This window comes from Trichomycterus rosablanca, chromosome 9 (genome assembly GCF_030014385.1).
Source record: "Trichomycterus rosablanca isolate fTriRos1 chromosome 9, fTriRos1.hap1, whole genome shotgun sequence".
Taxonomy (NCBI): domain Eukaryota; kingdom Metazoa; phylum Chordata; class Actinopteri; order Siluriformes; family Trichomycteridae; genus Trichomycterus; species Trichomycterus rosablanca.
In genome coordinates this window covers 13,249,629-13,262,126 of record NC_085996.1, presented here as the reverse complement: position 1 = coordinate 13,262,126, position 12,498 = coordinate 13,249,629, and the positions used below count along the sequence as shown (strand labels likewise).

General features: G+C 37.6%; 1 protein-coding gene across 3 annotated transcripts in view; it reads left to right on the top strand.

Moving 5' to 3' along the window:
• Positions 1-12,498, top strand: part of sesn1 (sestrin 1) — a 124,178-nt gene that overhangs the window by 101,993 nt on the left and 9,687 nt on the right. For 2 of the 3 annotated variants that reach the window (XM_063001914.1, XM_063001915.1), the window contains one exon: positions 12,274-12,339. In XM_063001914.1, coding sequence (XP_062857984.1) covers positions 12,274-12,339 — 66 coding nt within the window. Of the gene's footprint in view, positions 1-9,992; positions 10,211-12,273; positions 12,340-12,498 lie in introns of those variants that run through there. The other variant, XM_063001916.1, reaches the window with a different exon arrangement.

The following is a 12,498-nucleotide window of genomic DNA, read 5'->3' as shown; positions in this document are numbered from 1 at the left end:
GGACATGGTCACCTTTCCTTCTAACAATGTTCTGTAATCATTCGGGGACTGACTACATCAGTTATTTTAGTTGTAAAAGTCTAATCTTTACCAATTCTTGATTAAACCTAGTTTTTGTATGTTGTGCTCACACATACAAGGAATTTGTCTTGAAGCTCACAGTGCAATATAGAAAATATATAAATAGGAAATTAATAGTAAATGTGATAAGATCAGTGTATGGAATGTGTGTCATTATATAAATTAAATGAATAATTTGTAAGTGTACAAGAGTGTGCATTCAGTAGTGTTCAGTTGTTCATAAGCATAATGGAGTGTATGGAAAAGGCTTCTCTGTAGCCTGGTCATTATGATCTTCACGTGGCTGAAGCGCCGGCCTAATAGAAGGCGCTGAAACAGGTAATGGCAAGGATGAGATGGGTCAGCGATGATTTTTTCCCTGCACGCATTCCTGGTTCTGGAGACATGCAGATCCAGCAGTGTGGGCAGCTTTACCCCAATGGTTTGTCTCTGCAGACCTGATGATGTGCTGAAGTTTGTTGGTGTCTCTAATGAGACTCTATGATGGCTGTGTAGAACCGCACCATCAGCTATGGTCATCCGGGTAGGTTTTAAGTTATGTCCCTGAGAAAAGACATCTTCTAGATGGCAGCATGTTTCATGTTTGCTCGTGTACTCCTCAGCATTAGTAGTGCTTTTACGGATGTGCAGTTTATTCATAACATTGACACTAACACACTCCCATACCATGTAAGACGCTGGCCTTTAAATTCTGCATAGGTAAAAATCGGAATGGTCCTATTCCTGTTTGGTCTATTATTTCCAAAAACTATTTCAAAGGTGGACTCATCAGCCCACATTCCATCTCAGACGAGCTCAACCCTAGAAAAGTCTGCTGGATTTTTTTTCCGTTATTTTGTACATTTGTAGACTGACAAGGGAGTTTTGAAGTATGCCTGATTCCATGTGGTTATATTTATGTGTTTTTTTTATTGGATTGCTGTACGAGAGATTAAAGTTCACAGACATTTATTCGATCTTTGGCTGACTGAGATGTTGCCAGATTCTCTAACTCTTTTAATAGTGTTATAAACTACAGATGGTGAAATCCCTACATTTATGCACGGCATTATGCATTAAAACTTCTTCTTTTTGCATTTTATCTACTGTCTCAACTTTTTTGGGTTTGGGGTTATATTAATTGCAATCATCTGACCTTCTGCATATTTTAGACTGAAGGAGGAAACCTAAGTACCCAGAGAAATCCCCACTCAGACACAGAGCAAACATGCAACACCCAGGGCCTGAGGAACAAGGTTTCTGTGTGGCGCTCACTCTACCAGCAACACCATCATTATTTAAAATCATTTCCTTTATTTCCTTATTTTTAGTTCTGTGGTTGAGTTTTATCTCTGCTTCTTAAGCACAATGCATTCATAAGGAAGGGCTTTGCGTAGTTTGTATTGAGAGCTACAGTGTCAGATGCATTGGGAGCACAGATGCACTTTGCATTGTCCCTGGTTACCATCATGTTTAGGGATTGTTTGGACTACTTGGACGACTACGGATATCCTACTGTTACATGTTCCAGACTGTCTAAACTGTTAGCTGGTTCTTAGCACTTAGGAAGAAAAGTAATACATTAATAAAGGAAAGCAATTGAGAACTGAACAGTGGAACTGGGTGGACACTCAAGTGACCATCCTTACTCTTGGAATTTACAAGTGTGTTACATGCCCAGAGTATCAGAGTAAGACTGCTGTCAGATTTTAAGAACGTTATAGAAATCTTGATCTAAGCTCATGATGTACTAGTAAATCACTGTACAGTGTGTATTCCGGCCTACTGAATTAATCACTGCAAGTGTCCAACCTGGTAGCACCACCAGAGTGATAATAATAATAATAAATTAACAATAAGAAAACAATGCTGATAATACTATTACTACTAATAATACTACAAGTAATAATAGTATTTGTTACTATTGATAAAAAAGAATGATGATAATAAAAATAATATTACTACTACTAATAATAATAATGAAAATATATATGAATCATATTAGTAATAATGTAATTTCCTTTTAATTGTTATAAATATTTTTTCGTTTAATTTTTACATTTACATTACGTTTAATTTATATATATATATAAATTTTCTCCCAATTGAGTGTAGACAATTTGTCTTCCGCTGCTGGGGATCCCCGGATTTTTGCAGTTAAGGAGGGTATATCACTGCTCACGCCTCCTCTGACCCAGCCCTTAATTATTAATAACAATTATAAAAATAAGTAATAAAGTAATAATAATACTTTTACCACTACTACTACTAATAATTATAATAAAAATAATAGTTGGGACAGTGGTAGCCTAGTGGGTAGAGCTTTGAGCTATCAATTGAAAGATTGAGAGTTTGAAACCCAGCTCTGCCATGCAGACACTGTTGGGTCCTTGAGCAAGGCCTTTAACCCCCTCTGCTCCAGGGGCGTCGTACAATGGCTGACCCTGCACTCTGACCCCAGCTGTCAAACAAGCTGGGATATGTAAAGAAAGAATTTCATTGTACTGTCCACCTGTATGTGTATATATCACATATAAAAGTATTCTATAATAATAATATTAACGTTCTATTAATAACACATTTCTGAAACCTCAGAACATTGACATCAGAAGCCAAAAACATAAGACATTTCCAATCATTCCCATTACACATAAGGTAATCAGTATACAGGGTGGGCCATTTATATGGATACACCTAAATAAAATGGGAATGGTTGGTGATATTAACTTCCTGTTTGTGGCACATTAGTATATGGGAGGGGGAAAACTTTTCAAGATGGGTGGTGACCATGGCGGCCATTTTGAAGTCGGCCATTTTCGATCCAACTTTAGTTTTTTCAATGGGAAGAGGGTCATGTGACACATCAAACTTATTGAGAATTTCACAAGAAAAACAATGGTGTGCTTGGTTTTAACGTAACTTTATTCTTTCATGAGTTATTTACAAGTTTCTGACCACTTATAAAATGTGTTCAAAGTGCTGCCCATTGTGTTGGATTGTCAATGCAACCCTCTTCTCCCACTCTTCACACACTGATAGCAATACCGCAGAAGAAATGCTAGCACAGGCTTCCAGTATCCATAGTTTCAGGTGCTGCACATCTCGTATCTTCACAGCATAGACAATTGCCTTCAGATGACCCCAAAGATAAAAGTCTAAGGGGGTCAGATCGGGAGACCTTGGGGGCCATTCAACTGGCCCACGACGACCAATCCACTTTCCAGGAAACTGTTCATCTAGGAATGCTCGGACCTTTTCCCATTGAAAAAACTAAAGTTGGATCCAAAATGGCCGACTTCAAAATGGCCGCCATGGTCACCACCCATCTTGAAAAGTTTTCCCCCTCCCATATACTAATGTGCCACAAACAGGAAGTTAATATCACCAACCATTCCCATTTTATTTAGGTGTATCCATATAAATGGCCCACCCTGTAGATCATAAGGATAAAACATCTATCCTTATGTGAGCAGTCTCATCTACTGTGACTGTGCCCAAATACCCAGGGCACAAGTCAACTCTGAATGGTTTAATGATAATAAACCATATGCTATACCATGACCTTTCCAGTCACGGAATTAAGTCATGGACAATTAAGCCTGCGTTTGCTCAGCACATTCCAGTTTCCTTCCACTGTCCAAAAACATAAAGTAGATAGATTGGATAGTCTAAATTATCCTATGTGCAAAGAAGCAAGTTTATGTATGTGTGTTTTTGGGTGTCTGGCCAGATGAAATGATTCCTATTGATCATATTAATGCCTAAAATTGTCTTTTGCAGATAAATAGTTTTTTGGTATTTAATAAAAGAGGAAAGGAGAGGTAAAAGTAACTAAACGAGTGATACACCACTGTGGCTGCATGTATGAATGTATGGTATTAATTTAACCCCCCTTTCTTGACTTTCATGACCCTTTGTTTCACAAAGAAATATGAACTCTCGGTGAATGGAACGACATGCATTAAGGAGAAGTAGCACGGTTTGCATAGGCAACTGCTGGAACACTTTTCTCTTCCTCTTTTTTATTTTGAGCATTGTCACACCATGCAGTCCAAAGTTCACCAGTTAGTCCTGCTGCACATAAAACATATTTTCAAATGTGCAGCAGGCGCATTGGCTCATAAAAAACCTATGGCTTCTTCACAAAGCCTGTGCACACAACTGCAGACTGAAGTTTTGACTTTTTTTCCTGTCAGAGGAACTAGAGTGGGGGAGTAAGAGGTGAAAAAAAGAGATTGGCCTGTGAGACTGTTGCTCTGGCTTCTGATTGGCCGACTCCTGTTGCTAGGCTTATGTCATTGTGGCTCTTGTCTTCCCTCAGCTCTGAGATAGGTCAGGTTAAAACTGGTTCAGAGCAGGCCCGCATCTGGCAACTTTTTTTGCCACTTGTTGAACATCCGACAGCCTGTGGTTGCAGCACGGTTGCTTGTTCGGCATGAAAAAAAAAACAGCCAGAAGACTGAGCGATCAATAGATTCAGATTTTATTGCAGAGACGTCTGTGCAAACTTGTTAGACTATTATTGATTTGATTAATAGATTCAGATTCAATTGTGGAGTCATCTCTGCAAACACAGGTCTTCTACTCCAAGAACTTTAAAACCATAACAGGCACATTTCAACTTGTTAGACTGCTATTGATTCGATCAATAGATTCAGATTCAATTGCAGAGTCATCTCTGCAAACTTGTTAGACTATTATTGATTTGATTAATAGATTCAGATTCAATTGTGGAGTCATCTCTGCAAACACAGGTCTTCTACTCCAAGAACTTTAAAACCATAACAGGCACATTTCAACTTGTTAGACTACTATTGATTCGATCAATAGATTCAGATTCAATTGCCGAGTCATCTCTGCAAACTTGTTAGACTATGATTGATTCGCTAAATAGATTTAGATTCAATTGCTGAGTCATCTCTGCAAACAAAGGTCTTCTACTCCAAGAACTTTAAAACCATAAAAGGCACATTTCAGCTTGTTAGACTATGATTGATTCGATTAATAGATTCAGATTCAATTGCAGAGTCATCTCTGCAAACTTGTTAGACTATGATTGATTCGCTAAATAGATTCAGATTTAATTGCGGAGTCATCTCTGCAAACAAAGGTCTTCTACTCCAAGAACTTTAAAACCATAACAGACACATTTCAACTTGTTAGACTATTATTTGATTTGATTAATAGATTCAGATTCATTTGCGGAGTCATCTCTGCAAACACAGATATTCAACTCCAAGAACTTTAAAATCATAAAAGGCACATTTCAACTTGTTTGTCTATTATTGATTCAATTAATAAATTCAGATTCACATGGTGAGTCATCTCTGCAAACAAAGGTCTTCTTTAAAACCATAAAAGGCACATTTCAACTTGTTAGACTATGATTGATTCGATTAATAGATTCCGATTTAATTGCAGAGACATCTCTGCAAACAAAGGTCTTCTACTCCAAGAACTTTAAAACCATAAAAGACACATTTCAACTTGTTTGTCTATTATAAATATTAATTTAATAAGACTTTGGTAATGGAATAAAATTAATTTGATGTCTAAGGAACTTCTCATACTGTTCCTAATACACAGACGTATACTATAGATTATTAGTTGTTTAAAGAAACCCTTGCTAATATTGATTTTTCCACTTTATTTTCACTTCAGTGGATTGTGGTGGGCCCAGTATTGGCCAATGCTTGTATATAAATAAAGCATTCAACTAACTGTTTATTTCTAATAATTAAAAATAAGGTCAGACACTGATGTTGAATGAGAAGGCCAACTCATCCCTTGGGTGTTCTGTGGAATTGAGGTCAGGGCTCTGTTCAGGCCACTAATGTTTCTCCACAACAATCAACAAACCATGTCTTGATGGGCTTTGCTTAGTACACAGAGGCATAGTCATGCTGGAGCAGAAATGGCCCCTACCCAATAGGCAAAGTTAAAAGGATATTATTTATTTAATTTAAGTGATTGTTGGGTGCAGCAGGTTTGGTGGAACACCTGGATTTAACATGAGGAGAGGTGTCCACCCAAGTTTAGCTATATGTTGTATACTTACTTGTATACTTCATTTTATGTTTCAGCTTTAATGCTTTACCCCAGCCTTGTGTTGGTCAGGGTTGCTGTAGGTCCAGATTCCCTGAAATCACTGGGCGCAATGCCTTAACACACCTCGTTCATTTTTACTTACCCCAATAACAATTCAAGCACCCCCAACTCCACCCCCAATAGTACAAAATGTTCTGAACAGACTTACTAATAGTATTAGAACATTTTTAACATGGGGCATTTTTAACATTTGGTTCATTTGACTGGACACTATTTTAACAGCCAGAAGCCTGAAGAGAACTGGTTTGGGCAAACACTGACCAGTATCTTCTGCACATAGGGCTCACCGTGGCTTGTTTCCATCCTCCACCCCCCTTTAAAGAGTGCTGACTCTGGTCCGGTGTGTTTACACCCCCTTTCCCCTATGAGCGGAGTGGAAGGGGGGGGTGTAGGGGGGGCAGAGACACAATAAACATGCTGAATAGGGACTCTGCATGGCTCTGACAGGGTGGATTGCCTATCATCTCAATCTCACGCCACTCACAATGGCATTTAACCTGTTTGTTTGCTTTTCATGCATCCGTTTCTCTGTGATGCATTTTGTGGTATTAAATTATAAATCCTTAAAATGTAAAAGTTGGCCTGACATTCTAAGATTGTTCTGGTAATTAGAGTTTGTCCCAACTTTGGTTACCCTCATGCTTGTTGTTATCTTTTTAACACTGGGCTGTTCTTATTATGAATCTCAGTGTTAAGTAATATTCTCTTAATGCAAATACAGCACATTTGAGCACAACAGAAGGTGCTTTAGATACTTTACTTGCTCTTTTTATTCAAAATCATGCAGTAACATAGTCTGACTTTGTTTCTTATACTTGGATGTGACACAGCAGTGGCATGTCCAGACACAACCTGGAGAACTAAGAAAAACAATAGACTGACCAGTTGGAAACCAAAAACCTGACAGTCCTACTATTTGGAATGTACTGAATTCACTCTTTTTTAATTAAATTCATTCATTTATTTATTTTTATGTTTTACCACCACTTTATCCTGGTCAGGGTCGCAGTAGGTCTGTTTTTTTTTCAGAATCTTTGGGCACAATGCAGTAACAAACAACAATCATGTCTGTATTTAGATGCATAGCGACTTATAGCGCTGATTTAAAGTGAAAAACAGCTGAATGTATACATTTACAGTTTGTTTTGTTTAATGTATGGTCCTAAGGAATTGATTTTATTTATTTTACCAAGCTACTGAGCTTTGATCTGGTTCATGTGATAATTGCTGGGTATGTTGATTTATGTAGCTTTGTTCTCTCTGTATATAAAACACTAATAAACTAATTAGAAACAAAAACAGCACATTGTCCTTGATAAAATTATTAAAATTAATTATTCTATTTTTTTTGCATTTTACTTGAAATATCTCCTAGAAATCTAGATATGTCCAATTCCCTAACTATTACTTTCTCTATTGCTGCAGACCCCCAACCTGCACAAGCACCCAAAAGCACCCAATTAAAACGATACATTTCTCAAAAAAGTTTAAAAAATACAGTGGTGATTAAAAAAAACCCAAATATCTGGTCTTTATCTGATCATTGATGTTGTTTCAGCTCTTTTTACACTGTACTATACTAGCTGTACTGTTGGGGCAGTATAGACTAGTACATGCCCCAACATGTTTGCAGTAGAGCGAATATAAAGAAATCAACAGCCGCTTGTAATAAACATATGTAATGCCAGTGTTTACACGGAATATAACAAGTTTTTAAGCTGTTTCTAATGCCCTAAACATTATTTTAGTGTAATAGTTTATTATACGTGTAGTTGACTTAAACTCACTAGTTTAAGATCAATTTTCCTTTATTTTCTTTATTTGCAGAGTTTAGATAAATTTGGTCAAGAGCACTATACCTGTCGTTGCTACTTTATACATAAAGTATGTAAAACAATAATTCCACCTTTTTTTAAACATAGAGCTGATTATTTTTCTAGCATACTGTATTTATTTTGTGTGGGTTTTGGTCATTTAAAGTGTAGGAGCAGCTGTAAGTCAGCACATAATAAATCAGTATTGGCCGATGTTTAATATTGAAGTACTTGGATCAGAAACAAAAGAAAATAGTAGGTAATTGGTTGTTATGTGACAAAGGAGGCTTAAAAGGCTGGTGGGAAATTTTCTAAATTGTGACAAATTAAAAGCCAAGAAAAAAAGAAATCAATAATTTGACTACAAACTAATCAAAAGAGACCATAAAACATCATGATCAATGACCTTCAGAAATTATACTCTATAGGTATTGGATATTGTCTTGTTTGGCACAATGGCACAGTCATAACAGCAGCTAACATGCCGCCCAGTAACGTGGGTGCTAGTGGCACCTCTGTGGTCAATGTCTGTGAGGAATATTTAATGTTCTCCCTGTGTCTGTGTGGGTATCTTGCTGGGTATCTATCTATCTATCTATCTATCTATCTATCTATCTATCTATCTGTCTATCTATCTGTCTGTCTGTCTGTCTGTCTGTCTGTCTGTCTGTCTGTCCAGGGCCAGCTGTAGCCTAGTGGTCAAGGTACTGGGCCAGTCTGCTAAATGCTGAAAATGTAAATCTCTGTCTGTCTGTGTGTCTGTCTGTCCAGGGCCAGCTGTAGCCTAGCGGTCAGGGTACTGGGCCAGTGATCAGAGGGTTGCTGGTTCAAGCCCCACCACTGCCAGGTTGCTGCTGTTGGGCCCTTGAGCAAGGCCCTTAACCCTCAATTGCTCAAACTGTATACTGTAACTGTAATGTAAGTTGCTTTGGATAAAGGGGTCTGCTAAATGCTGAAAATGTAAATGTCTGTCTGTCTGTCTGTCTGCTTTTTGTTCCACATTGGGAGTACGTGAATCAGGGCCGGCGCTAGGGGGGGGCTGAGGGGGGCATTGCCCCCCCAAATTGTGTCTTTGCCCCCCCAAGCAAAGCAGTCCAGAACCGGGGCTAGGGGGGGCTGAGGGGGGCATTGCCCCCCCAAATTGTGTCTTTGCCCCCCCAAGCAAAGCAGTCCAGAACCGGGGCTGACGTGAATGGTTGTGTGATGCCCAGCAATGGACTGGTGATTAATTGGCTTGACATAATATGTATAGTCTTATTAATCAGTTTTGTCCTATTGATAAGAAAGCATCTCAGCTTTACACAAGTAGGCAAAAGTAAGAAGTCCATTTCAGAGGAAGGTGTAAAGACAATAGGTACATTCAAAGAAAATGATCCCCTGTGGATTTTTTTCTAGAAAGCAATCAATGATCTGAAAGAGTCAATCACCTTATCTTTAGAAGTGAATACCTGGGTCTGATGTAAAGCGGAAGGCAGGGATTGATCTTGGCTTGTTTTTCTGTTTTGCTGCAGGTATGACATCATTGTGCTCAGCATTGCACTGCCTTATTTACTGTTCGTCTCCGTTTTAGTTCGTATAAACAACCTTCTAGGATTTTTGTACTGATATTATATATATATACACTATAGAAACTTGGCTCTGATTGATGTTTCATATAAGGGAAGATTTTGGATTGTAAAACAAGTGGATAACTTATATGTAGGTTGAGTTCTGGAACTTTCTACAACTTTATATTCACCATAAATCCAAGAATAATGAACCAAATGTCGAAAAAACTAAAATAAAATGATATATTTAACATCTGACGTCCAAAAATGATCGACCACGGTTGATAAGTATCGTTGGTCAGCTTGTTTTCTGTCTTTTCTGTTAGTCCCGCCTATCGTATTTTGATTGGTCGGTGGAGGTTGTTTTCGTAAAATGATTGGCTAAGCGCAGCGTCGGTCAAACCCGCTCCCCTTAAATACTGCACGAGTCCCAGCAAGCGGTGGGTAATTCTGCTCCGGAGCTCCAGAAGGTGGTTGAGAGCCAATGCCTCAAGGAACAAAAAGACGGAGCTAAAACAAGTCTTTCGCGAAGTAAGAACGGATTTTAAACAGGGAACCTTTATTAAACAATAACACAAGATGAGACACGCGTCGTCAGATAACGAACCGGTGAAAAAAACGACACTGATAGTGACAGACTTGTTTAAAATTTGCACACACTGCGAACGACTTAGTAAAAAGGTAAGAAGCCACAAACTATCCGGTTCGCCTGTTATTTGTAATATTTAATGCATGTGTTATATGTTTTATTCATTCATTCATTCTTCTCGTTGTTTGAGGTTGTCATTTATGTTTAAGCTCTCAGTAGCAGGCTTGTTTTTCACTAACAGGGTCTGCACTGCAGCTTTCTTTGTATGGACTTGTTTACCCTGCTCCACTCTGCACTCGACTCCCTGAAACACCGATCACAGTGTTCCGTACATTTCTACTAATTCTTTATTGTCAATACACACTAGCGTTAGAACACAGTAATATGAGCAGTAATTTAAACATTGCACCTTCTGCTGCCATTTAAGACTTCATTTATGTAGTTCCTTGCAGTAAAACTCGAATAAAAACTCGACTGTCTCGCTGTACGGAACACTGGTAATGTTAACAGTTATCCGGACAGTTCCAGATTCATGTCCCCTTTTATCACATAAAATAACATAAAATTTAGTTGTAAGAAGTACACAATTCAGGTATTATCTGTATATCTGTAAAACACAATACATACTGATGCAACAAGAAATGTAAATGATTGGCAGGTCCCACAATTTATTTTTATTTCACACATTTGTCCATTTAAGACATCTTGTTAGGAACAGAATTCTGATTTAATACATTTTAGTTCTAATTAACTAAAAATATTTTTTTATTAGTTAGTAGTGAAATATCCCACTAAAATGTCCCATTACAAAGTACCCATCCATTGTGGTGTGCATTTTTTTGTCTATGAACCCTCTTTTTGGTTATTAAACCAGTACTCTTTATTAATTAAAATAATTCCTAGAATTAGAATAACATATTTGATGCTACAAAACATATATAATGAGTACAGGTCCAACGCTCTAATTAACTCTAAATATTTTGTTATTAGTAGTGAAATATCCCACCAAAAATTCCCCACTACAAAGTACCCATTCTGGTATGCTTTTTTTTTTGGCTATGAACCCCCTTTTATTGGTTATTAAACCAGTACACCTTTATTAATTCAAATAATTCCTTTAGAATAAAATATTTGATGCTACAAAACATATATAATGAGTACAAGTCCAACATTTTTTTGTATGCGAGCAAGCGAGAGATAGATGGATTATATATTTTTTATTTGTAAAAGGTGTATGATCTATTTTTGGACATTTTGTATGTCTAAGTACAATGGCGTATTATTTGCAGCCATCTGAATTATCTGTGGAATTTGTACGCCAGGAAACAAAATGTAATTAATCAGTTGATGGGTTGTTTCGAAATTCCAAACTCCTTGGGATTTAAATCCCTCCCAAACTAGAACACAGTTTGCAGAGATATTGATTTGTCCTTGTTGACTTACACATTCTTACCATAAAATCATTTCATCCTTAGCCGAGGTGCTCGAAGCTCGGTACGGAATATAGTGAGCTTGCTTGTTCCTTACCTAAAGAAATCACATAAACAAGATTCCCTGGTTGATGACATCAGCTAATCTAAATGTTATATATGTGCTATTACAAGATAATAGAATGTTCTATACCCAGGTGATATCAGCTGTGCTGGTTGGTCATTCGTTGTCTATGCTGTGCGCTATTGGGTGAATGAGAATGAGAAAACAGACAATCAGAATGTTGCGGCAACACCTTCTAATTCATTAGCCTGCAGACAAATTCAGGTTGCTTGTAGTTGTTTACTTGGTGACAGTGATCCTACTTAATCTTGTGCCTTTGTTCATGACCACAAAGCCACTGGGTGAAAGAGATCTGTTTCATCTAGGATATGTTTTCAATTAAAAAAATGCTGTTTAAAAATGTTCCAATGGTTGCAACAGATCATCAGAATGCGCTTTTCATTTCGGACTAACTTTAGTTGTTCTGAGAGCCAGTGGGGGAGGGGATATGCTAGATTTGATCTGAGGAAGGATGTTTTCAAGGGTTCTCTAGGCACACAGCCAGAAACACTTTACTTGATTTTTTTTTTTTTTTACTTGAGACTAAACCTCTGTGCCAGTTAGTGTTTCTCCCAGGGGGCATCTTTGCAAATAACTTAATTAATGGGACCTGTTATTGCAGGACATGGGCGTGCGGATTCCCAGGCCAATTGGAAACGGACCAAGTGTATTCATCCCAGAGAAAGAGGTAAGCAATTTGGCATATTTTATTTCCATTGATTTACTAAAATCAGCATGCTGTCTGTTGGTCTTGCTGATAAAATAGTCGATTTTAATACATTTATTGCGTATTTGTGTACAAAATGAGTTTCCTGTTATTTTTTGTCATTGATTTTATTATGAGTGG